This window comes from Colius striatus, chromosome 1 (assembly GCF_028858725.1).
Source record: "Colius striatus isolate bColStr4 chromosome 1, bColStr4.1.hap1, whole genome shotgun sequence".
NCBI classification, from domain to species: Eukaryota; Metazoa; Chordata; class Aves; order Coliiformes; family Coliidae; genus Colius; species Colius striatus.
This window is the reverse complement of record NC_084759.1, coordinates 79,073,292-79,099,944: the sequence shown is the minus strand read 5'-3', so window position 1 is coordinate 79,099,944 and position 26,653 is coordinate 79,073,292. Positions and strand designations below refer to the sequence as shown.

The 26,653-nt window shown below is 46.6% G+C and overlaps 1 protein-coding gene across 5 annotated transcripts in view; it reads right to left on the bottom strand.

Annotated features, from left to right (window-relative positions):
• Positions 1–1,265: 1,265 nt before the first annotated feature.
• The window catches only part of RAI2 (retinoic acid induced 2), a 46,876-nt gene continuing 21,488 nt past the window's right edge, over positions 1,266–26,653 (bottom strand). For all 5 annotated transcript variants that reach the window (XM_061999294.1, XM_061999302.1, XM_061999310.1 and 2 more), the window contains one exon: positions 1,266–4,064. In XM_061999294.1, the coding sequence (XP_061855278.1) occupies positions 2,286–3,959 (1,674 nt within the window). In that variant the 5' untranslated portion in view covers positions 3,960–4,064 and the 3' untranslated portion in view covers positions 1,266–2,285. The remainder of the gene's footprint in view (positions 4,065–26,653) is intronic.

The window sequence follows — 26,653 nt, the reverse complement described above, 5'->3', positions numbered from 1 at the left end:
TCTAATGGCTGATTCAGACTAATTTGTTGTCAGGGTTTCTGGGGCTTCTGGTGTCAATTCAGTTAAACCAGACCACTGTGTGCAGAGCACGCTGGGAGGTAGCCTGGGCATTGAAGTTAACCAGGGAGCACCAATAGCTCCCAGCAAAGGCTGTGAAGGAGAGAAGACCTCGGGAGCTGCAGCCAGTGCTGCTGATGGGCGTGACTGCGAGGTTCTTTTGAACTTGCTTCTGTCAACCGCAAAATAAAAGTGACTGCAGCTAATGCTGTGACCTTCTCCTTTTTAAGTATGTGGTGTAGCCCTGGGGAAAACTACATTTTCAGAAAACTTTGGACACTCTGGAGCAGGCTCAGCTGCAGCAAGTGGGAGAGTGACAGCTGGGATGCCAGTCCCAAGGGATGTCGAAATTCTGGGCCTCTGCACTGCAATAACCAGAAGATGACACATTTCACCAGCACAGTTTCTTGGAAGGAGCAAAGCAAAGTAGCAGAGTATTGTCAATTAAGAAAAAAAGTATTTTAAAATAATACAATCAGATGACTAAACATTAATGAATCCATCAACACGTTATGCTCTCTGAACATCGTCAGTTCTGCCAGCTTTGGGAAAAAGAAAAGGCTTTAAAAATACTTAAAAAGCAAGAGTTTGACAGTATTTCATGTTACGCTTATGTGAAAATCTTCAATTGTCAGATTAAGCAAGAAGGCAGTGCTCCTGCAGCCCAGGAAAAGAGAAACAGGGTGCCTTTCCTAATGCCTCCCTGTGCTAATGCATCTTCTGAATAGTGAGTTGGTGTCTGCTGGCGTGAAAAGTTTCAACAGATTTTGGCACGACACCAGCACCTAAGGAACGGATTAGATTTATAACTCTCAAGCTGCTTCTTTGGACCACCTCATTGCATGAAAAACTGCAAAAAAAGGTCCCAAAACTGTCCAAGAGGAGTCTTGGAAGTAGTTTGGTTGCAGCTAGGTAAAGGAAGGCACAGTTAATGGGCAATGGCACCAGTTGATGGGTTTACAAGGGCTTTTTAAATTTAGGCAGTACTGGTGTGGCGCTGGCAACGTGTCACTGGAAATAACGACAAGAAAGAGGTTTCCTACGTAACAGGTATAGCCACAACAAAAGCAACACCCCTGAAAATTGTTCTCCTGCTCTCACATTCGTCCTTCCGTGGGGATGGGTTTTGACAAGCGAGCTGTGTGAACTTAAAAGCCAACAGACAACAATGCACCTCCAGCTCAGTTCCATACACAAGGGCAAAACCGTAACCTACCAGAACTTCTTTTATTTCAATTGTACATTCACATTTCTCCACGGACGTGGGCAGCTTGTACACTACTGAGTGATAGTTACACAGTTCTGCTCTTTCACGTGTAATGATTTCTGCCATCAAAGAAACTTAGAAAAACTAACAATCCGACAACTTTTCCATATATATCTATAGTCAGGCTGGGAAAAATTATGTGGCGTTTCCTTCTCCTCCCCGCCTCCAGGCAACCAAATCCCCCTGACTTTTAGGCTTTTCTCTTTTAAATGTCTGCTAACGTTACTTGATATTTTTAGATGGTTTCCTACGAGTCTCTTGCAACGAAGCTGGCGTTGGGTGTACACAGGGCTGTACTGCCTCTCGCGTCTCCAGAAGCGCGTGTGGGTGCATCGTCAGTGGCTGCTGCGACGTGCTCTCTGACAGAGCTGTGGGACAATGTAATTTTTTCTTAGCCTGCTATTTTTTTTTTCTCGACATTTTTAGGCTCATCTCAAGTCGGTTGCGGCGCTTTACAGTTTACAGACTTTTTGCCAAAGCTCCTCTGTACACTGCAAGCGACTCAGAAATGACAAAAAGATGCCGCAACCAAATTAGCACGTACAAACATTTATTTTGAAACTTCCATCCCGACCATTATGAAGAGTTACATCATCAAAGCACTTTATGGCAGTGAAAATAGCTCTTACCCCTCTGACTCATCCATTAACTCCATTAAAGCTGCAAAATGTGCAATCTGCTTGAAAAATAGGTTGCTTTTTATTCAGTTTCCCGTGAAAAGTCAAAATCCAATAACAAAAGAAAAACCAACCCAAAAACCAAAAGGGGGAAAAAAAACCCCAAACAAAAACCCAACCCAGCTTATAGGGACTCTACATCCAATCCTCTCCCCGTTCCCCCAAAAATAACTTACAAAGATAGTTTAAAGTTTTAAATGAGTTTAAAACCAAGTGCATCTTTTTAATTAATTTCTTCTTCTTCTTCTTCTCATAATAATCTTAAAATTCTAAAAACCCATAATTTACTTTCTTGGAAAAAAGGCAGCGAGCCGTTGCTTCTTGATTGGAAGAATGTGTATCTCCGGCGAGTTCATTTTCTTTAGCTTTACGCTCCTGTTTTTGACGGGTTTCCTGAGGGCCTCGGCGCTGTCCCGGGGCTCGGGCGGGCTCTTCACATCATAGCACTGCAGCACCGAGTCCTGGGGCAGGTCCCTTTTGAAGGAAAAGTTTTTGGTGGAGACCCCCGACAGGCCCTTGATCTTGCCGCAGAAGATGGTGGGCACGGCGTCCTTGACGGAGACGATGACTTTGGCTGTCTGTGAGGTGCTGACGATCTCGATGTTGTTGCCGGCCTTGGGCTCGCAGCCCGCCCTGCCCGCCTGCTCCACCAGCCACTTCTGCGGCTGCCGCAGCAGCTCGGCCGGCCCGCCGCCCGCAGCCCTGCCCTCCGTCTTGCCCGAACCCTCCTGGGGCTTGCAAGGGGCGAAGGGGGCGGCCGGGCCGGCGAGCTTGTCCGGCGCAGGGTGGGCGCTGGTCTCTGCGGCGGAGGCAGGGCCAGTGCTGGCCACCTCCCCGAGGGGCCCCCCAGGCTTGCGGCAGGAGGCGAGGGACAGGTCCAGGGCCCCGTCCTCGGGTGGCGGCGGCGGCGGCAGAGCGGCCTCGCCAGCCCGGGGCGCGGGCGGCCCTTTCATGGAGAGGTCCAGCGCCTCGTTCTCGCCGCCCATCTTGATGACGGTGTGGCGGCTCAGCTGGGGAAACTCCCGTGGGTGGAGGAGGTCGAAGGGCTTCGTCTCCTCCTTCTCTAGGGCGGTTTGGGTGCCCTTGCAGGAGTGTGGGGTGAACAGCGACGGCTTGGGCGGGTCAGGGGCCGCCTTGGTCTCGGCGCCGTGGGGCATGGGGATGGGGACGGGGATGGGGATAGGGACGGGGACGGGCAGGGGCACGATGACGGGGTAGGGCACCAGCAGCGTGGCGGGGGGCACCAGCGGGGAGAGGGGCGAGCTGAAGGCCTGGGGAGGGAGCGCGGCGTAGTCGGGGGGTGGCTGGCAGGGGGCAGAGCCGAGCGTGCCCTGCGAGGGAAACAGGTCCTGAAGGACGGCGGCGAACCCCGGTGTCTGAAAGACGGGGGGCAGGACGGGCTCCTGTGCTTGGCCGGAGGGCTTGGGGTCCAGGAGCTGGGGCTGCCCGACGGGGGCGGCGGCGCTGGGGAAGAGGCCGGCGTGCAGGGGGCTGGCGGGGCAGGCAGCCCCCGGGGGCAGCACCAGCGGCGAGTTCAGGTGCTGGAAGACGTGCTGCTCCAGGAGGACGGGCAGTGGGACGGGCCCCTGGGTAGTCATGACGTAGGGGGTGGCGGTGTTGGTAGCCGGCATCTGCGGGGCAGCGCTGCCGGCCACCTGCAGGTGGATGGGGAGGACGACGGGGCTGTCCCCCAGGCAGATGGGCTGCAACACTGTGGCCGCCACCTTCAGGGCAACCCCTCCGCTCTGTGATTCGGCCGGTGGCGTGAGGATGGAGGGCGTGGGGACTGTCACCAGCGGGGACAGGGCCTTCTTCATCAGGTCAGCCGAGTTGATGTTCCAGGCCTCCGCCGTGATCAGCTGGGCCACCCCGTTCTCCAGCTTGTTGTTGGCCATGGCTGAGGGTGAGCTGGTGACGTCCATGGGCAGGTTCGGAGTGTCCTTGTACAGCTCCTCCATGTCGCTGGGCTTCTTGGGCACTGCCGGCGCCGACTTTACATCTCCGTCAGCGGGACCTGCAGTGGCTCCGGGCTGCCAGGAGCATTGCCACCGACATAATTTGGCCTGCAAGCCAGAAACATATTTTAGGCACTGCATAAATCTCCTCAAAATAATATTTGCCATTGCCTTTAAAACCCCTTCACCAAAGAAAAGCCATTAAATGTTTCCACGCTTCAGGCTAAAGGCTCCATACTACAGCATACTATATATACAGAGATGCTGGATATACATAAGTCCATGAGTGTTGCGCGAAGTCTTTTGAGGAACATATATTTAGCTGTAAACACAGATAATTTAAACAGCCTCGAGGAGTGCCTGCAGCCAACCTTCCCCCCTGCCCCCTCCCCACCAGCATGCAGCCTGAAATCGGGCCATCCGTTTCATGTTTTTAAACAAAGCTTCACGTAATGACAGTGCACGGCGGAGCCGAGTGACAGCGCACTGTTTTAACTCAAGAAAAGCCTCCAAAACAAACACTTCTAAAAATATCGCAGCTAAGAAACGTTCCTCCTCGATTCGCCTACTATACTTGTCCCTTTTTCATCCTGGTGGGGTTTACTAAAGGCAGGCAGAGTGAAACAGCACCTCCAAAAGCATGGAGCGCAGACTGAGAAAGCACAGCCAGGCAAAGCAAAACCAAACCAAGCCCTGGCCTCACCCTACCACGGAGCTAGAGACAGTAATGTGAACCAGGCACCTGATTCATTAAAGACTTGAAGAATAACAACAACAACAACAACAACAAAATCAAAGAAACTTGAAATTTATTTTGACAGCCCAACCCTTTATATTAACCAGGCAATTAAAATAGGGCAGAGAAATTTGCAGCCTCTTCCCTAAAAAGATTAACACCCCCCCTCCCCCTGAAAACTAAAAAAAAAGCAAATTAATGGTTCTGTGCATCCAATCATTTAGGAGGATAAATAATTTCTACGCTTCGAGCTGTCGCTGGCAGATTTTGGCTGGGGGCTGGCTGCTCCGCCCCGCGCTGCCCGTGCCTCTCCCAAAGTGTGCAGCGCATCCTGCCGTAGTAATGATCACCATGGAAACTTGTCCGGTTGCAACTCCGTTACCATGGGAAAGCACCGGAGCACCCCAAATTGACGTTATTTTTCACCCGCACGTGGCTGAATCCCACTCCCTACGAGCAAAACGTGTGTCATCGCTGGCTGGGCCAGAGGTGCTTCCCCATGCCCCACATCCTACACGAGGCGATGAGAGGGAGGGCAAATGGGACTGGTGAGGAGTCTCAGCCTGGTGATGTGTCTGCCTCTGAGAGCACTCAAAGAGCTCTGCCAGCTCTGATGCTTAATGGAGATTATTTGTTCACATAGATGTTTGTAGGACTGATAAACCTGCAATGGGAAAAGGAGGAAAAAAAATCCAAACCCCACAAACAAAGGCTTAAAAAATGGCCAAGGCAAGGAAGCGGGAAATCTCTCAAGGCTCTCCTGAGACTTGTAAATCCCTGGATTTGGCAGCGAGATGCTACGGCGAGCGCAAGACTACAGAAATGCCAGGACTTAATAGCAGAGGCTGGTTGGGTAAAATGATAATAATTTATCAGGCTCGTTTTGAGTTCTTAAAAAGGATTTTTAAAAGTAAACAGATGAGTCATTTCTTTTCCCCTCCTGCTGCTGGCTTAAGGACAGTAATTCCGGATTTTTCTCATCTTATGAAATGTTCGGCAGAAAACATTCACAAAAAAAGGGGCTGAGGGGTTTTTGTTTGTTTCCCTTTCAGCCTTGGCTGAGACAGATTGCAGGCAGGCAGAGGTGCCCAAGCACTGAAAAACAGAAGCAAAAAAATCAAATCCCTTATTCAGAAAGTGACAAGTATCAGTATTAAAAAACAAATAAACAAACAAAAAAGGACCAGTCTTGTTTAGGGAAAGAGCAATCGTTTCTAAAAATAAAGACAATGAGCAGGCTGCTCAGCAGAGTCAAGCTGGGGAAAAAACCAGATGACGTTTCTTTTGTTAAGGAATCAAAAAGCCATTTTCTCTTGCTCTTATATAGTCTCTCCCTCCCTTTTTTTTTCAAATGACCATTTTAAAACCCCGTGGTCTCTGCAGCATCTTGGCTCCTCCAGCTGCTGCAGCACAGCCGAGTATTTTGCACATGATAGTGGCTCGTCCCAATGTTCCTGTTTGCTTGAGAAGCGTGAGATCGCCGTGTTTTCATAGAGAATTAATGATCTGGCGGGGACAGGAAATGACCCCTGTTCCCCTGGCAAACCCTTTTAACACTGAGAAATAGGAAAATTAAGACGAAAATTACGCTGCGTCAGAGACTTGAGGGATTAGCGTGCTGTGCGGACCCAAAGAGAGGGAGACAGATTGCTGTCGAAGAGGAAAGTATAAAGCATAATAAAATCCCCCCACTGCCGCTTTAAAAGGTGACAGGGTTGGAGGCAGAGGAAATATCTAGATGAGGGGAAGGAGAGCTCATCTATCATCACCATCAGACACCTTGAAGAAATGCCTGTGGGCTTGGTTGGGTTTTTTAAAGCACGGTCAAATACCGTTTTCCACACTGAATCCTATATATTTCTGTGATCTATAAATGTATCTATTGTTGAGCTCATGGTCCTACACTGCCTCTGGGAGGGCTCCACTGCATGAGGGGAAGGAGAAGATGACAAAGGTGAGGTGCAGCCCTTGGACCAGGTTTATGGGTGGGCTTTTTGCCCTCCTCATCTTTCCTACGTACTTCCAGTCCACCTGCTTCTTCAGCATGTGCTCACCACAGGAAAAAACCACAGCACACACACACATAAATACATATAAACTTTAAAATAGTTAAGGATTTTGCTCACAGCCTGCAGTTTGGTGGTAACTGGCTGCCAGGTACTGCGGAGTCCCAGCACGAATACCTCCTGCACCCTATAAAGCAATTGTTGGTTTCACCCGGGAGCCAATCCTAGCTCTGTTAAGCATGTGCTACACTGAACATCTATTATCAAGGTCAGTAAGCAGACAGAGTGAAAAGGATCCAAGTCCCAGGGCTTCAGAAGAGAAGATCTGTTTGAAGATCTGCGATGGAGAGACAGTCTGCAGTTGTCCAAAAAGGTGTTCTGTAGCTCTCGGACTCCTCTTTTATACTACGTACACTGAGAACACAGTACCAAACCGTAAGTCAACGTGGAGATGACTTAAAAGCAAATTTTCAATCTTGGTATTAATAGTGATAGCTACACTATGTTTCTCCTGTGATAAAAAGCAATCTGAAGTATGTGCTGGGTTTGGACTTCTGGAGGTTTTTTTTACAGATTGCTGCTTCACTGCATATGAATAATTAAGTCCCTCTGTTTTTAAAACAAGTTTCATGTACATAATATACACAAATGAAGGCAATATAATTCAGTGCAATTGCTTAAAGTTTCCTCAGTCTACCACACCTCAGTGCCGGAAGATCAATTAATTTCTCTTTCCCTACTTATCTGTTTAATATTTAATTTGCTGTTTGTTTTAATTGAAAAGAAGCTTTGCAACACCGAAACGAGCCCTGTTGTAAATAACCCGGGCTTTCCCACCGGGGTGCTGATAAGAGTTAAGTTCGTGGCGCCCTGCGATGATGTGTGTAACTGCACAGGAAATGGTATGTTAGCTACGCAGAAATGCCACAGAAGGGGTGCCAAGAACTCGCTGTCTACACAGAATTCAGATTATATCAAGCACACTACGGGAAGGGTCTTGGATGCTCCTTTTGTGGGATGCCCTGCCCAGTACCTTCCCTTCATAAACACAATATCGAACACAAAACAAAATCAGAAATTTTCACTTGATAGAACATCTTGGGGACAAAATTGCAGACGGATTTGGACTTCAGTGTTTTGCCAAAACTCACTGCTTGCTGTTGCTGATCTTCCTGCCAGAAGCAACATGTTTGATATTGCAGAAGGCCATGGTGAGAGTCTCCTTGCCAGGGATGTCCCAGGGCCCTTTGAGAGGGTAGCAGACCTGCTGAGCACCATGGGTGGCACGCACTCAAATGCTACACCACGCCGAGTCCTGCACGCCACAGTGCCCATCAGGCTGGTCCTGCCAGTGTGTGGCAGCACACCCCATCACTCTCAAAACACCACTGAAACCACACACCCAACCTGCACCCTAGAGACATGTGGGCTTCTGGAGAGGCTCAGGGCTGGGCATGCCCATCCTCAGCACTCTTCTCAGCCTGACCCATCTGTCTGCATCCTTCTGCAATAAATACACAAGTGGGCAATGAGGACATGTAATGACACAGAGCAACCATCATCATAACCATCTATCATCTTCCATCCTACAAACCTTGGCGTGGACAGTTTGCACCATGCACAACTAAAGGCTTCACCATGTTTATGTTTTGTTGCTAGAATAGAAAAAAATGTATTTGAATAAAAATGAGCCTTCATATACCACATACACAGAGCTATTACTACACAAATAATCTACACGTTGAGCTCTCCCATATGTGCAAATCACAGATGATTTCAGCAGTGTTTGCCTCACATTTCCCACTGATTCTTGTATTCAGGCACCTGGGACTGACTATCATGGCTATCCTGCATACCTTTTCAGTAGTGTAATCCTCAAGCACCAAAGGACAGAGGAGTAACCAAGTCACGGCAACCGGTGAACTAGCCTACTCCTTTGTGTTTCTCCATTTGTTATGCTGTGTACCCCACACACACCTTGGTCGGGTGCAGAGGCACCAGGAAGGCCAGTGGAATCTGTCCTTGCTCTGCTTGCAGGAGGGCTGATGGAGACTCCTCCAAGGTACAGGGCAGGCAGAGCAGAGGAGCCCCGTAGGACATTTGTTAAGGCAACCAGTCCTTCATCTTCCTTCTGGATCACAGTCAGACCCAAACGCAATCCCCTTGCCCCTCGAAAGGGGGCTTGATTGATGTCTCCCCTTGGGCATCTGCAAACTGGAACCACTGGGGATGCACTTCTCTGTTCCCTCTGAGAGGCACCAAGAAACATGCTCCCTTGACTCAAATACCCAGAAATTCCCTGTTAAGATTTACGAGGCACCGTTCGAAAGTGACTGGGGACCAGTGAGAAAGATACTGGAAAGATAAGCAGGATTCATTCTGCTACCAGCCAGAGAGAAGCGAGAAAGTTACACCAGGGTATCCCTACCAGTATGAAAGCTACACCCATAGCCTTTGCTCTCCATCCCTCTGCACGATGTCCCCTGCTAACCATGCACTGCACTGCCCTGTGTTGCTTCTTGCTGTATGGGAGTTATGTTGTGGGGGATGAGCTGGACACTGACAAAGAGCAGTTAAAATAAGAGCATCTCATCAGACAACTTCAGAAGAGGCCGGCAGCTCAAGCAACAGGTACTCTTTTTATTTTCCACTGCTGCATTATGGATCCTTCCGGGAGGCAAACCTATTTGTGTCAAGGCTCCCATCCAGGCTTTTAAGCCCTGGGGGGGAAGGAGAGGGAAAGGAAATCATTACAGCAGTGCAAAATGGCATGTTATAGAATGAACATTGACAATATGTATACTCTGCTTCTGCACGCAGCACGATCGTTCTGAAATGCAGCAGCTTCACTGGCCCACCCTGCTTCGGTCTTTGAAATAGTTCAGCTGCCTATTGCACAGGCTAATCGCCTGCAAAGAGCCGTGTTAGAGTCATATATTTGCTAACTATATTGCTGTTGTCAACAGCCTGTAGTTAGCAATCCATTCCAGAGAGGAGAGAACTCACTTTCTTCTCATTTAAAAACAAATCAGACCAATTGAAAACAAAAAAATAAACCCTGTCACAGGCCTGAAACCAGTGTCTTTACTCCCAAGGGCAATATATACAAGACAGACAATAAATGCTGTGGAAGGAACAGAGCATTTGCCTGACAAATTTCAACCTGTAGTGAATTTTTATACCCGATTTGAAAGCCTTACAAAACCCCCTCTCTACCTTTGCAGAGGAAACTGTGACATACCCCAAGCATAAGGGAGACAGCACACGTCTCCCTACCACCAGATGCCTTCTCCCTTCCTCTCCTCCGCTCACGAACTATTCCACTCACTGGATATAACACTTAACCAAAGGTCTCCTACTTTCAAAAGGATCGCTGCTCACACAATACACAGTATTACATATAACCAGGGACTATAAAAACACAGTTACTTTGAAATGATTTGAGATTGATCTTGCTATTCCCAAATGCTCCAGTTTCTCATATCCACAGTGCATTCAAGTTTCTGGGGTCTGTAAACTGTCACGCTTGGAGGAACCTTGCAGCAAGTTCCTGAAAATAAGACCTTTCAAAAGGTGGTTTGTTGGGTTTTTTTTTTCCACTTGATGTAGTATAGAAACGCCTAAACAGTGGCAGCTTGCTTAACCTGCAGTTAAGCTGCACACACGCTCCAAGGCAGAGACAGTGCATGGAAATCTGATGTATTAAACCTGACATGTGAAGGACAAAGATAAATTTGCCAGCCGTAATTACTGCTGAGTCACATGAAGCCTGGTTGGGTGATGTCCCTTTGACCCAATAGGCTCTTCCAACTCAGTGCAGCTTTCGCTTTCTGTTCAAACAGGGAAGACAAGTTACCACTTTTCCAACTGCTGAAGTATCTGTTTAAATCAGCTTTCCCTCAATGCTGCTAGCTGTGCTATGCGCCTCTCCCCACCTCTCAGTCTCATTGTCTACTTTTGTTTGCTCAGATTCATTGAAACACAGGGGTTGAGGCTGAAAGGAACCTCTGGAGGTTATCTAGTCTAATCCCCCCTGCTCAAGCAGGGCCACCTACAGCCAGTTGCCCTGAACCATGTCAGGGCAATATCTCCAACAATGGAGACTCCACAGCTGCTCTGGGCAACCAGCGCCAGGCCTCAGTCACCCTCACAGTGAAGAAGTGTTTCCTGATGTTCTGGGGGAACCTCCTGGGTAGTTTGTGCCCACTACCTCTGGCCCTGTCACTCACCAGCACTGAAAACATACTGGCTGCATCTTCTTTGCACCATACTTTCAGGCATTTCTGTACATCAGTGAGATCCCCTTTGAGACTTCCCTTCTCCAGTCTGAACAATCACAGCTCCCTCAGCCTTTATTCACAGGAGAGATGCTCCCTTCATCTTTATGGTCTTTCATTGGACTTTCTTCAATATGTCTACATCTTTGTTGTACTGGGGAGCCCAGAGCTGGACTCAGCACTTCAGGCATGGCCTCAGCAGTGCTGAGCAGAGAGGAAGGATCATTCCCCTCAACCTGCTGGAAACACTCCTACTCGTGCAGCTCAGGGTACTGTTAGACTTTTGTGGCCAGACCACATGGCTGGCTCATGTTCAGCATGGTGTCATTCAGGACATCCCAGGTTCTTTTCTGACAGGCTGCTTTCAAGCTGGGTGGCCCCAGCACATACTGATGCCTGAGGTTGTTCCTCCCCAGCTGCAGGACCTTGTACTTGTTGTTGTTGAACTTCATGAGGTTTTTGTCTGCCCATTTCTTTACCCTGTTGAGGTCACTCTGGATGGCAGCATGACCCTCTGATGTACTGGCCACTCTTGTCAGTCTGGTGTCATCAGCCAACTTGCTGAGGATATGCTCTTCCCCATCATCCAGATCATTAATGAAGGTGTTGAACAGGATCAGAACTCAATATGGACCCCTGAGGTACAGCACTAGTCCCTGGCCTTCACTTAGGCTTTGTGCTGCTGATCATCCTCCAAGTCCTGTTCAACTAGTTTCCAATCCACCTCACTGTCTGCTCGTCCAGCCCATGCATCAGCAGCTTGTCTGTAAGAATCTTGTGGGAGACAGTGTCAAAGGCCTTCCTCAAGTGAAGGCAGACAATATCCACTGCTCTCCTCTCATTTACCAGGTTTGCTTCTCATACAGTAGGTCAGCTTCCCACAGGGAAGGCAAACTGGCAGTGGGTTGAGAATCCAAGAAAGTGTAAATTAAAATGTTATCAGGGGAAAACTGTACTTACTCTAGAGATGTCTCTTGCATCAGAGCTCCTGAGATTTACTCTACCTTGACCTCCACAGTTTTAACACACACGGTGCACCCACGTGTTTACTTTTAGTGTAAGATTGTAAGAATGTAGGTTCATGCTAGCGTTAAAAAAACTTCGTCTCAAAAAGTCAAGTGCATGATTTTCCTATGGGAAAAAAAATATCTTAAACAATTTTCCTGTCATTAAATGTCCCATTTAACTGATTATTTAGTATCATTTTCAATCAAAACATTATATTCGCCAGCAAAGCAAAGAAATATGAGCTGTTTTGAGAACACAGAGCTAAACAAAACAAACAAGAGAGACGTTACTTTAGAGTAAGTTTTAAAAACCATGCATGCTGTTTTCCCAGCAATCGATACACCAATGATAACAAGAGGAAAAGGATGCCAATTAAATGTAATTGCCAGCCCCGCTTCCCCCAAAACCCCAAACAAAAAGCAGACGGTGTCAGCCTGATAAAATATTTCCTCCTTTCCCAGTCAAGTGCTTTATTAAACAGTCCTTAAAGAATCTCAGTTCTTACAAAAGATTTTCAAGTTTGATGTCAGAGAAAAGACTTCAAAGCCTCATTAGTTCCCTGGTGGAGGTTTGCTCTCCACTCAGAGACACTTGGCTCGCTGTTTTGTCCTGACCCTCTCCACTGATCCCAGGCTCAGATATTTTTACTACATCTATTTGATCTTTTCCGACATCCAGATGAGAACTGGTATCGGTGTGGCAAAGGCTGCCATTCATTGCCTGTCTCTTCTGGCTGATGTGAATCTGTCTCACTCCTGGTTACGAGGGACAGGGACCCCTCATGGAACAGTTACCAAGCCCTAGCTAACAGGTCAGTCAGGTAAAGCTAAAAATTGGTTTTTAAACTGCTATGGCACTTTTGCAAGCTAAACATCTGACTTGGTCCCATTATACCAACATGGCTTTGACCACTTTGTCTGTCTCTTGACTAGCCACACCATCAAAGCATGTCACGGTACCCCTGAAGGCATTCATCAGCTTCACCAGCTCAAAAGCCATAAATGAAGTGAGATGCCACCAGCACCACAGGTGCCCTGAGAGCCCCAGCCTCTCAGAGGTACTGCAAATCCTTTCCCATCTCCGCCTTATGGCACACCAGCTCCAGTTAAAAACCACTTTTTCTTGGTGCAGACAAGGCCAGAATGGCACAAATCTCAGCACCATTGGGGGAGTTCCCCTTAAGCTTTCTAGATCTTCGTGAGAAACAGAGGAAGAAGAAGCAGAAACTAGTTTTATTGTATTTCAAAGCCATGGAGGTTAGAATAGCAAATTCCAACACTTCTGTATCTCATCTTAAATCAACTTAAAGCCAAATTTTCACATAACCTCTCATCATCCTAGTATGGCTTGGATTATGAGAAATAAATAATGGGAAGAAAAGCAAAACCAACTTAAAAACGGAACCTTCCAGCTCGCAGATCGTTTTTGGTGAGGTGTGAATGCACCACAGCTAAAGACATGCAGGTGATGAACTACATGCATGTGTGCCACAGCTTGCCAAGGTGGTCTGAAAGGGTGAATTCCTTCTCTCACCTACAGCTCTGATGGCTTAGTGGCATGGACATTGTCCCAAATGACATGATTTAGGGATGGGCTAAAGGACTGGAGACTATACCCAGACTCTTCAGCTTCTCTTCTCTGGTGGGACAGGGTCTCACTGGGGAGCACAGGCAGATAAAAAAGTGCAGGTCTATCAAGGTGCTGCTTGGGGAGCACAAGGGTAGAAGGGTTCTCCTTCCCCTGGTGCAAAATGCAGTTACTTAACACTCCATCTTTCACCACTGCCATGAGTAACCAAAATACTCCTTCAGCTTGCCACTTCAAGATCAAGCTTTGTGTTCAGATTTATTAGACCGACTCTCCTTCTCTCCTACCCCATCACTTTGATAAACCAAGCCTGACATTTCATGAGCTACGTGGTGGCACTAATCCTCAGCAGAAAGTCTGCCTGTGTCAAGCTTGCCCTGCTCTTGTAGGCACCCTATCTAAAACGTGTGGATGGAAAAAACCTGCAGGGAAAAATAGCTCCTGATTTTCATCCTCACAGAATCTGATGTGAGGAAAAATGCAGCGTTTTTTCTTTGAATTCCACACCCTTCTACACACTTGCTTTCATTGCAGCGTCTGTATTGAGCATTTCCTGGCTTGACTTTGTGGGGCAGAGAAATGACCTCTCTCCATCATGCTATGATGCACAAAATTTCACCCTCCCGACTTCAATCTTCTCACAGTAACAGCAGCGTGAGATGCAGCATGACAGTGCTGATGTATGTAATGAGAGGACCTCGCAACTTTTCAACACGTTCACACTCACAAAGAGCAGTTTTGCTCTCCTAGAAGTTCAGCGCCTATGCTGAACTGTGAAACACAGATGACTCTGACCATCAGTAACATGCACGTAACAGGAAGTACTGAAAATTTTTCTAGTCACATCTCAGTGCCACCAAAGTTCCTGCTGTTCAGTTAACTGGTCCAGGTTACCTACAGAAGCCTCACATCCACTTGCATACACACAAGTACTTCTTCTCTAGCTCCTTTTCTTTCATCCATTTGACTGTGAGGTCTTCTGTGCAGCGATTGTTTTGGCACACGATTAGCATAAAGAACAGGCTTCATCTCGAATTCCAGTTACTGCTGCAGTCCAGATTACCAGTCACTCGTGAGGAACAAGGTGGGCACACACACACACTCACCTCAGTGAGTGGTCACTACTTGTGGCTGCCTTCCTCCAGTGTGCCTTTTCCTCTCTCTTCATCACATTTCTCTGCTGCCAGAGCACTTACAGTCTGACTAAATGTGAACTGTAATGTCAAAAAATTTGATGCTACTTGAACAGAGACCTTCCAGCCAGTTCAAAGGAGTCTTTTACAACCATATATCCTGGCTCTGACTGACACACTGCTCACACTGCACGAAGGTGAGGCTATTCCAAACTGTGCCCACACCACAGAAAAGAAGCAATAATGCTCTTTGTCGTCAAGGATCCAGACTCTGACCACTGAGAAAAAAAAAAGGCAGTATTTCAGAAAATGTAGGCAGGGCAACCAGTGCTGTAAAAATTGTGCTGCTATTGCAGGTGAAAGTAAGTACTATTTTCCTAATACTACAAACCAATCGACACACACATGTATTTCGCAGACATGTATTGCAAGAGGAAACAAGGTTGGTCTTGCCCATGCTTTTCCAGCAAGCCTTTGGAGAGCACATACATCATGATGAACGCAGTACACCAAATTTTGCTGTTATCGACTCCCCTATCTTAATGATGGCGGTGTGGTTCCAGAAGAGGAGTGCACTGCCGTAGGATATAAAACCCCTGACATATTTACTGCAGCATTTTTCACCAGCAATTTCCACTGCGATGTGTGCTATTACGTGTTCAGAAAAACTTAGGGGAAACTGCAGGATGCAGAACAACAATTACATCTTTCCCAGATGAGACTACTATGTTAATGGATTAGCATTATCCATCACCATAGATCCTAAGTCCTCTGGGGAACGTCACCAGGCCACTCCAATAAATCTGACAGGGAGATTTCATATTTGGCTGCTCAGCTCAGCTATAGGAAGCGGTTTAGCAACATGCTCCGCAGTGAAACTACGGCTCAGCTCTGGTGGTGAGGTGACAATGCTCTATGGCCACTAAGCTCTGGATGTAGGTGGTCCTGCAAGCCAGCATGGAAGGGCACACAGGGTGCAAATGCTTCTCATGGTTGGCTCTTCAAAGAACCAAATTTCAGTCGGCAGAAATTGACTGTGAAGGAAGAAAACTGACTGCGCAGCTTTGTTCCTTTACCACCACCAACAAAGCAAGGCAAATAAGAAATACAGAACAACAGAACTAACAGACAAAAAAAAAAAGCCCCATACCTGCCAGCAGACCAGTGTAGTTTTGAAGTAAATTATTTTGCTGTCAATCTCCTTGATTCTTCAGGCCACCTCAGCAGGTGGAGCACACTGGCTGCCATGAAAATGTAAGGTGATGCTCTATTAGGGGAGAACATACTTCTCACAGGCTCTTCCTTCGGGAAAGCCAAACAAATAACCCACAAATAGAAACCTCCACGGCTATACCATGTCCTAGCTTATCCTTGTAATAATGGGAGAGTAAGACCTGAAGCTGTGTCCCCACTACTCCCACGCTAATGTAAATACAGCAGCAGTGTAAGGGCAGGCTGATGGGGCAGGTCAGACCCATCAAAGCCCTTTTTGAGGCATCTCCAAGTAAGGGGGTCTGAGGGCACTTTTGTCTCTCCTGCTTTGTATCTCTTCTGTTTTAGGCAATGATATATTTTCCTGACACGCCGTTCATGTAGCTCGAGTTAAGCATTTCCTTGTACAGTACTGGGGGTGGGGATCTGATACCATGGCATCTGCATGGCATCAGGCTTAACCATTTTGAGTCCTCTCTTACCTTAGGCACTGACATTCACCACATAAACTCACCTCACCCTACGCCTGCCCCAACGCCGTGGGTGATGTGCATGGTCCTTCTCCCTCACCCCGCGTACGCAGTGAGGGGGCATCCACACCAATGCCTATTGCCACCAGGATGAGTTCACCACCACACATTATGTTCCCAAAACAGGGACAGCTTTGAGGTGCTGCCCGTGCCTGCCCTCCCCATCCCAGTGCACCAGTCCTCAAGTTCCTTGTCTCCAGGGTGGCTGACTTCTCCTGCTGTCTCAAGTACAGGTTTAGCCAGAGGAGCAGGGATGGAGACTGATGGCTTGAACTTCTGCACCAAGTACCTGACCATAACCAGAAGGGAGCACAGAAGAGCTTGAGAGATTAGCAAAATAAGGAGGAAGTAATTTTAGCTTCATAATAATTTCAGGAAATAAAAACTGCCTATAGCCTGTATAAGTTGTGTGAAATGGCACATACTTGTCTTGCCTCAGGCAGATCCATATGTTGGTAGACAAGCTCAGCTACAAAAATGATACCCTTTCTTGCAGATAGAAGCAGCAAGAGCACTCGAGGAGTGCAAAACAATTCAGTATTTTTTTGGTGGGGTGTTAGAGAAAACAACCATGCTCATTTAGGAGCTCACTGTTCATTAAGAGGGAGACTAGATATCCCCAGCCCTTGCCTCCTACAGAAGCTCTCCACCAACTCTCCCGAGGGGCAGTCAGTGTTAGGTCTTGGCACTTTCCCCCTGCTCAGGGAGCTAAGCTGTGGCCAGATAGAGGGGCCTTTCAGCTCCTGCATGCACAATGTGGGTCTGCCCCACATCATCCCAATAAATTCTACGGCTCCAGCTAGGCTGTCCTGCCCAGACATCCCACATGTAAGGATGGCTGGTCTGCAAGGTGCCAATGCAATGTGTGACAGCCCACTGGGCTCCCCAGGGTCACTGCTGGCCAGTCTTTGCCTGAGAGAAATCAGAGGAATTTGCAATGCAAGAGGCACAGCAGGTACAAGCCACATCAAAACAGGGGCTACAAAAGAAGCCCAGAAAGCTAAGGCAGCAACCAAGAAAAAAAATCTCTGTTTTTATGGCATGTTAGTGGACATGCTCATGTGCCATCCCTTTGGCTGAGCTGGGTAAACAGCACAAACCAGACCAGAAAAGACAGCTTTCCCCTGGCAAGCACAAACTCTCTTCAGTCCCAACTGATTCTTCCCCAAAAAGGTGTCGTGATCCATAGTTTGTGAAACATAGCAGACAGCTGCTGGCCAGAGCTGCACTGGGAAGGGTGGCCACCAGAGCAGACGCTGAGTGACCACAAACCAGGAGCAGAGCTCTCTGCCAAGATGGGCTCTACACCAAGAAGGCACCAGAGCCACTCAAAACTCAACATCCACAATTTTTGCAACGGATGGGATGGACCAGGCTGCAACAACCGACCTTCATCTTCTTGGCTGCCTCATACAACTCAAGGGACACCTCTACACATGGTGCATTTCCCAGAAAACATTTTATGCAGGTTAAATCCAGTAATGTGAAAGGATGGCAGCCAGCTGTTCAGTGCAACACTTGCCTCTGTTTGGACAAGGGCCCTTGGCCAGATCCTGCTGGCAAAGTCAGTGCAGGTTCCCACAGCTTCATGGAGTATGTGGCCACAGGGAGCAGGTCCCGGTGAGCACTCAGTTTGCCACCCTCAGGTGTCCTCCATATCCAGTAGAAAGGTTTCCATGGCACATTGCAAAAGCATGAAAAGTCAATAGATTCCACTGGCTTTTTGTCTGCATTAGCAATTTTATAGCTCAGTGCTAACCACAGTAGGCAGGAGAGGATGCTGCTACCAAAGCTTAATTAAAGGGGGAAAAGTGGATCTTCAAAGATCCTGAAGTCAACCAGTACGATGAATGCCTGTTGAACCCTACCTTGTCCTGACAGGGATTAAGGACAATTTGGCCCTTCCTCTGGGATGGACCTTTCACCAGGACCCAGCCACCAGCATGGGCTGGCAAAGGCCAAGGGGTGAGAAGTGAGTGCTCACCAAACCCCATGGTGGTAACATCAAAGCCACTGACCCGGCAGCAGCAGCTGGAGCACAGGGCATAGTGTTGCAGGGCACCAGCAATGGGGTGTTAGAGGCCAGCTGTTTGGGTTTAGCTGTCTAAACAGGCACTGAGGGATTAGGTCTCTTTGCGGTTGTTTATTATCTGATTACTCCTGGTAGTGTATATTTCTTCTTTATGTAAATATAGCTGATGCAGACGTCTGAAAAAACCCCCACAAAACCAAAAGGAGTGGAAAGGCCCATGTTTGAGCAAGTTATGGGGTGAGAGGGACACCTCACAGCCTATCCTGGCAGTGCCCAGCTTTCCCCAGGCAGCAGGCACGGGTGCCTGTGGCCACTTGGTGCTGGGCTGAACACTGAGCTCCATCCTTTTTTTCCCAAGATGCTCATGACTTGGGCAATAGTTATCAGGAAAAGAAATTTTAGCTGAAGCACTTGCTTTCAGGGCAGCAGTAGTTATGGGTAATCAGAGCTTAACGAGGTAACTGGAGCGAGTGCATGCCAACAGCTGAGTCAAGTTGTTACCAGAGCATCCTGAGCAGCACCCGTTCATACAAAGACACGCAAACCACACATCTAGAACAGTGGGCAGCATTCCCTTAACTACATTTTTTCCATGTCCCTAGAAAAGGTTTACTTTAAATAGAGTTAGACAAGGCCTTTTGGCATCATCTTTGTCCTTGATATGGCCAGCAGAGAAGGACTAGTGTTTTCTCCAGACCTTGGTTTTAGGTGGACTATGGGCACCAAGTGGGTCTGGCCCAGTTTTTACATTAAAAAGCTAGTGAAGCTGCAAACTCCTGCCCAAGGAGAACAGAAATGCAACCTTCTCCTGAAGAGCATACACTCTTGACTCTGCCTGGCTGCGTTACAACGCACTCTTAAATACACACTTAACCTCTCTTTTTCAAAAGTCCTGCCTATGCTGCAAAAAGTCATACACAGAAGGAATAAGTAATTTTTTCATAGGTTTCTTTCAAGCTTTTTACTCTGCACTGAGTAATGCTTTTTCATGCAGATTTGTATATGTAATGTAAAAAAAATAGTCTATGAATCTGCTTTTAATGATATGATGCTGCCTGCTTACCCTTGTAAATGTATAGAACTATTTTAGTCTCTCTCTTGCTGCATCTTACAAAGGCAACATACAGTAGTTTCAGTAGTTGTGTTTTTAAATGTGTTTATCTGGGTCACTGCTACTTAGAGCATAAGAAGATTTAGTGAAGCCAGTTTAGCATCAGTCTAGTGCAAAGGAAGAAATTCTTTAATTAAAACAGAAAAGAATGACACCGTTTGGAGGATAACAATCTCAACATTATTAAATTGAAGTCTTTGGACTGATTCAAGAAGAAAACAGACCTCTGGGCAATTTCATTCAAAAGGCACTTGGGGTTTGGGTTGGGTTTTTTATTTGTTTTTGGTTTCATCACAAACTATTTAATGTAATCGATGAATTCAGGTATAGAAAAGAGAACCGAGAGCATTAAAACACCAAGCTTTTCTTTAATGGTATGATGCCAAATCACTAACAACAGAAGAACGTGGTTCCTGATCATGGCAGTCCATCGGAGGAGCATGGAGCACTGCTGGTGAGCATGCCAGCCCACCCTGATAGGCAGCACTTCTTTGCCATGTAGTGGCCATCATAGAAGATGAAGGAGAAGGGGATGATGACACTGCTCCCAGATCCTTGGACCTAAGACAGAAATAATCTGCAGAGAGAAGGAGAGGCACTTAACATAGTCTCTGTGTGTTTCCAAGAGTGCTGTCTTTTCACTGTCTTGGAAAATGCCAGAAGAAAGGAAGATAACTGTTCAGGAAAGGCAAAGCTGCTACTCACACAGGAAATTATGTGAGAGGCTGAATGGCCACGGTGAGATGAAAGTCTGAGCACGCCTGTGTGACGTGAGAACAGCATCCCTCAGCATCACACCTCCCATTCAGTGACGGGGAAGTGACTCGGAAGACGAGTGTACTTCAAAGATACTTGGGAGTACTGGTTTATTTTAGCTGAAGCCCATCTGTGGCAGAGCAGGAAGGACCACAAGTGGAAAGCATCCGCCCCATATCCTGCAGCCACTGCTGGAGCAGTTCATCCCCCAGGAACAAAAGCCTTTCTCCTCTTTTCCTTTCTTTTGGTCAACAGAGGAGGGCAGGCGGGGAAATAGCCATCACTGCCAAACAGCAGAGGCCATTGCAGGGGAGTAGGATGAGATGCTCGGTGCCCACCCAGACATGCCCAATGATCTGAACAACTGCTCATCCACCAGTAGGGTACTGGTGTGATAGAAACGTTAGGTTACAGCAGCTGTGCTCCCGTGATCCAGTGTTAATTATTCCCCACAACCAAAGAGTGGCCACATGGGGAAGAAAGGCACAAGCGTCGACCTGGTAGTTTGATCCTGTTATCAACTGGATGCTAATAGAGGGAAATAAATAGAAAGTATTTCCCATGTCAGAAACAGGGAGAAACGATGATGGATTTTCTTCAGATTACTGGGGGCAAGAAAAGGAAAGTTGTGAATTCCCAAGATTTTACTTTTTATTTTTTCAAATATGGTGAGGTATTTTTTTTCTACTTTTTTCTGGGGGGGAAGGGTTGTTTTATGCTTTTTTAAGTTCCATAAATCTGTTCCTTGCTGACAGCTATTCACTGGATGTGGCGATCTACAGCTTCCATCCTTGAGGTTCTCATTCAATCGCAAGAGGGAAGCTTCTGGCACACCCAGCTCCGCTGCAGCAGAAGTCATCTCACAGTCAGCGGGGCCAGATACAGATCAAGACCCCAAAGGACTGAAAGGCTCAGTATCTGGCCCCTTAGTTAGAGAGGATTTATTTTATCATACTGTTTTTAGAGATTTATCACTTCCTCCATAAGCACAGTGAAGAAAATGTGTTTTAAACATGTGACAGGCACGATTTCCATCAGAGAGTAAATTCTGGGGATAAATAAAGAAAAAAAGGGCTATTTTTAATCCAGCGACGATCACCATGCTGATGAATGAGCATGAGTGTCTGTACACAACTGTTGTTCAGCATGTTTACAAGATCAGTTTGCCATGTCGTTCTTCAGATGATTTGAGATCACTGGAACCTGTTTTCTTAAAAATAAGTCTATAAAAGTAATTAAACATGGGCTTGGGTTTGTGCACATAGGCATGATCACTTTTTTCCCCAAGAGCTTTGAAAGTCTGCTGCTGGTCCTTATGGAAAAAGGACCTAATATTAAGTCCTGCATGTTATGAAGCCCTACAATCAACTTGGTGGGATTTTGGTGCAAGAGCTTCAGAGAGCTGTATTGGATCAAGGCTAGTAATGCAGATATCTTTGTGAGCAGGTTGGACACCAATCCTGCAGAGACCGTGAACATGCCCCAAAAAACAACTGAAGCATGGGGCAAAAAGAGAGGAAAGGAGGGTAGGATGCAGAGCTCCTGACATCTGTATCACAGAACTGCAAAGACCTCTGGACTGTCTCCAGATCAAAGGACCACTTGATAGCAGTCACCAAACGCCTTCTAGCAGAACACCACCATTCATCTCATCCTTCGCACATCCTCCTAAGAGAGGCCACTACACTGACACACTTCATGATTTATTCCCAGGAGTAGCTGCTATGAGAGAAAGTGGTAGCACATGGAGGCTTGGCACTGGCAGAAAGATTGGGAGATACAGTTCTGAGGACACACATAGTGCTGCTGCAAAAATTGGAGATGGTGCAGTGTACAGGACACAGAGCTCTGCTTTGATTAAAAAAAAAAAAACAACTGCTTTAGGGAAGATGGAAAGGTGAATAAAGAAGAAAAACCTGGAGCTGCTGACACAAGGGGTAAGATGAGCAAAGCTGCAGAGAACACCTGAAATAGAGAGAGGCCTGTAAACTGACTTTGTTAGGGAAGATACAGAAAACAGTGCCAATTAAAGAGCTGCTGTGCAGATGCGTTTAGGGATGTCTGCTGTCTTTCTAAAATTGATGTCAAAGATGGATGAAAAATTCCTCTGACAACATCTGAGGAAGTGATCTATTTACATAACTTTGGAGAAGAACTGCTGTGTCTATATCACACCGCAGAAATTCAGGTCATGCAAACAGATGTCCTTCAGCAGACTTACGCTCTGTTTTACAGATCTCCATGGGCTCCCCACAGTCTGGGTGTGAAGGTCTGATCTAAACTGAAGGCTTGAATCATAGAATCATAAAATCATAGAATGGTAGGGTTGAAGGGACCTTTAGAGATCATCTAGTCCAACTCCCCTGCAGAAGCAGGTTCACCTACATCTGGTGGCATAGAAAGTGACTGGACAGCATAGGAGTCTCAGGGCACTTCCACAGTAGAATCTGCAAAACTGTTCTCAGCTAAAACTGCAGAAGCTGAGTTTGGGTACAGTGAAAATATATTGAGGACAATGTTTAAGGCTCTTGAAGAAAAATATTCTACTTTCTCCCTGCGGTTATTTCCATGTAAAAATCCCTGTGCACTTTTTCTTCTAGAAGAACATTACACTAAAGCTACTCTTAACAATAACATATCTTGAGATGACTAAACCCCAACTTTAAATGCATGTTGTCATTTACTAAGCTATTAAGAAATTTCTTATCATTGCCTCGATGCCATAAATTCCTGTGGCCTGCTTAGGCCCACTTTGAGCTTCAAATTCTCAAATCTGCACAATAGCAAAGATGATTAGAAAATGTGTGTTATGCTGCAGCCAGTAAACACGAAGGAGAATGCCCCAAATTTTATAACAAAAGGTTACTGTGATTTAACAGACAGATTCTAATCTGAGAAATAAAGTAACTCAAGTAAATAAAATGGAGGATGAAAAACAAACAAAATCTATTATCAAACCAAAACGTAAAAGAACCTGAAAGACCCAAAGAAGAGTCAATACAGTTTTTCAATTTTATTACTTTGATTTAATAAAATTATTTGGATAGTGTTGCTTGCTCAGTACAACCACAGAAAATGTAATGGCAAATACTGTACAGCGATTTATGGATTGAAAGGTTGTCTGATTTCATTATGCTGGTAAATATAACAGCGCCGACACCTTCTCTTGGAAAGCTACTTCCAAATTGCTACATCAATATTCAGATAATCAAAAGTGATATTTACCTTGTACGGGAACAGTATGTGTGTGTATATCCACGTGTGCGCACACACACGCACATTTACATTCTTATTCTTTTTCCATCTTCCAGATCATAGGAATATAAGCTACAGGATCTGCTGCTTTATCCCAGACCAAGACCTATGCATTGCAAGGTGCCCAGACCTTCACACAGGACATTTCTGCTAACTGTACCCTCTTTTCTTGCTAAAAAAATCAATGCAGGCAGAAGTACCCAGCAGAGACTCAGTTCAAACATTTGTTATTCCATACCTGTGAGGGTGTAACTTCACCTTCAGTTTACAATGACATAATTGATGGACAAATCACTGAAGCCCTTAAACATGCAGTCCAACATTAACTCTATTTCTATTTTTCAGTCAGAGTACAGCAAATCGTTTTTTTTAACTAAACTTTGCTTTTCACTCATGGTTTTGCAACAGAAGTACAAAGCAACACATTAAGGCAGATTTCAGGTACCACAGCCCACGCACTACCTGTCACATCCACGGGGCAGGAAGCTGACAAGGAAGTGGAAGATGTGAGACGGCACCAGTGTAGGAGAGGCAGAAGTGAGGAAGCAGTGTCCAGACAAGTACAAGGATGTCCAGGCAAGGTGGAGCCTGGCATCCCTGCCAACCCCGCTTCGACATCTGGTGCCACGCAGCTGTCATGGTTTAACCTTGCTGGAAACTAAGCACCACACAGCCGCTTGCTCGCTCCATCCCTTGCCCCAGCGGCATGGGAAGAAGAATCAGAAAAGAAAGTAAAACTTGTGGGTTGACATAAGAGCAGTTTAATAACTAAAATAAAATAAAAAATCCCAAGAAAGAGAAGTGATGCACAATGCAACTGCTCACTACCTGCTGACTGATGCCCAGACAGTCCCTGAGCAGCCATCAGCCTCCTGGCCAAATTTCCCCAGTCTGTCTACTGAGCATGACGTCCTATGGTATGAAATATGCCTTTGGCTAGTTCAAGTCAGTTGTCCTGGCCATGATCCCTCCCAACTTCTTGTGCATCTCCTCACTGGCAGAGCATGGGAAACCAAAAAGAACTTCACTTAGGATAAGCGCTACTTCACAGCAACTAACACATCAGCATTATTCTCACACTATATCCAAAACACAGCACTATAGCAGCTACTAGGGAGCAAATTAATTCTGTCCTAGCCAAAACTAGGGCAGTAACCCTCCTGGCCATCCCCAAAAGTCCTGCCCTGGTCATTCTTCCCTTTTCCCCACAGCACTGACTCCAGGATGACCACCTTAGGTGGCAAAGAGAGCCAAGGTCCCGTAGCAGGCATTTCACACGCTCTGCAGTGCTGAGGGAGTCAAGAGCAATGGGGATAGCCCTCTGGCATGCAGACTCACAAAGCCAGCAGGCGCTGCAGCCCAGGTGGCCAACAGCACTCCTCTAAGGCACAGGGTCTGCATTGGGCTGGCCTGTGGGCCACAACCCCCAGAACCCAGGGATGCATCTGGAAAGGGCGGAGAGACGGTTATGGAGATGGCAACAGAGGCTCCAAGGTCACGCACCCATCCTCTGTGGCAGGCAGAAGAGTGAGGGCATGTCTAGCCGTGATAAATAAACCAGGCCACATTCCCATCTCTGCGTACCGCTGCAGGAGCCCACAGGGTGATCCTCTGCCTTGTCCCCCTCGATCACTGTCACCAGGAACAACCACCAGCTCTCATCAGCAGAGACATCTGGGAAGAAGTGACTTCAGGACACAATGTCCTTCTCCAGTCCCTTGAACCCCCTGAGACAATTTACAGTGCTGTCACTTGTACACACTCCCTCCTCATCTGCACAGTTCTTGCATCTAAATTCAACATTTTGATTCTGAAATAAATGTCCTTTAGAGCTCTTACAAGATCTCGACGACAAGTCATTTTACTGATATTCTGGTTCATTTTTCAAAATACTTGCAGATTGTAGGATAAATACTGTTTGCTTTTACCCCTTCTTTGAGAGATAACAGTTTGGTAACTTACGTTACCCAGATGAAAATTTATTGGTTTGTATCAGGCAAAGCAGATCCTTTCCAAAATTAGCCTTTGACCCAGTTAGTCTTTCATAAACAAGTAATGATTTTAAAAAACCTTCAGCAGATAAGAGATGTCTGCAGTCCCGGCATCAACTTGCATTAATGTTAGAAGGGTTAAGGATAACAAAGCTAAATCATCCATATTTCACAGCATCAAGACTGGGGGTGAAAAACTACGGAAAACTTCCCTAATGAAATGTCAAAGCCAACTAGCTTCACTACAGTTAATCCGCAAATCTTGATGACAGTGCAGATTACCCAGCCTGCTAAACTGGCAAGCGCCCAAGGAAGCTCATCTCCCAGGGATTACACCTCCATTTAGGCTTGCCTTCCTCTGAATTATTTGGAAGAGCCCCAGAGGAAACAAGTTTCAGCTCATCTGTTTCCTTCGCAGGGCTTTCAGTATACTACCCAGTCTTAAAGCATCAAGCAACAACAGCACATATACACACACACACAGAGACAGAGTCCCAAATATTGACATTACTGTGCAATAGGCCAGTCATCCGCAAGATACCAGGCAGAAAGCTGCTGACAGATGCTGCAGCATAAACCTCCTAAGAACCTTCAGGTTCGGCAAAGAAATCCTCTGTTCTCCATCTACTCTGCCTCGATGCTTGGAACCAAAACATGCCCAAAATGAGAGATTATTCTTTTCTCACACTGGCTATCTATAGAAAATCATTTTTAAAAGTCTCTGTTGTGCAGCTCCTGAATGTCAGGCCCAGAAAATCAAAACATTTTATTGTAATTTCATATTGTTTACTTTTGTGAGGCAGGATCTTGGCAGAGACAAGCATTTCCTCCAGGGATGAGGAGGATGGGGCTGGGAGGGAGGGGGGAACAGAGGGATAGAAGGAAGCATTTTAATGCAGACTTCCTCATTGTCTGCTTTAATAGGGACCCTGGCTGAAATACAAAGGAAGAGGTAGCTAAAAAGACCTTTGTTACAAATTTAAAGATGCCAGAGAATGGGTGTGAGGATGTACCAGGGTCAGCCTCGAAGGCAGTGACAACAGATGAGGGATGCAGCACAGGA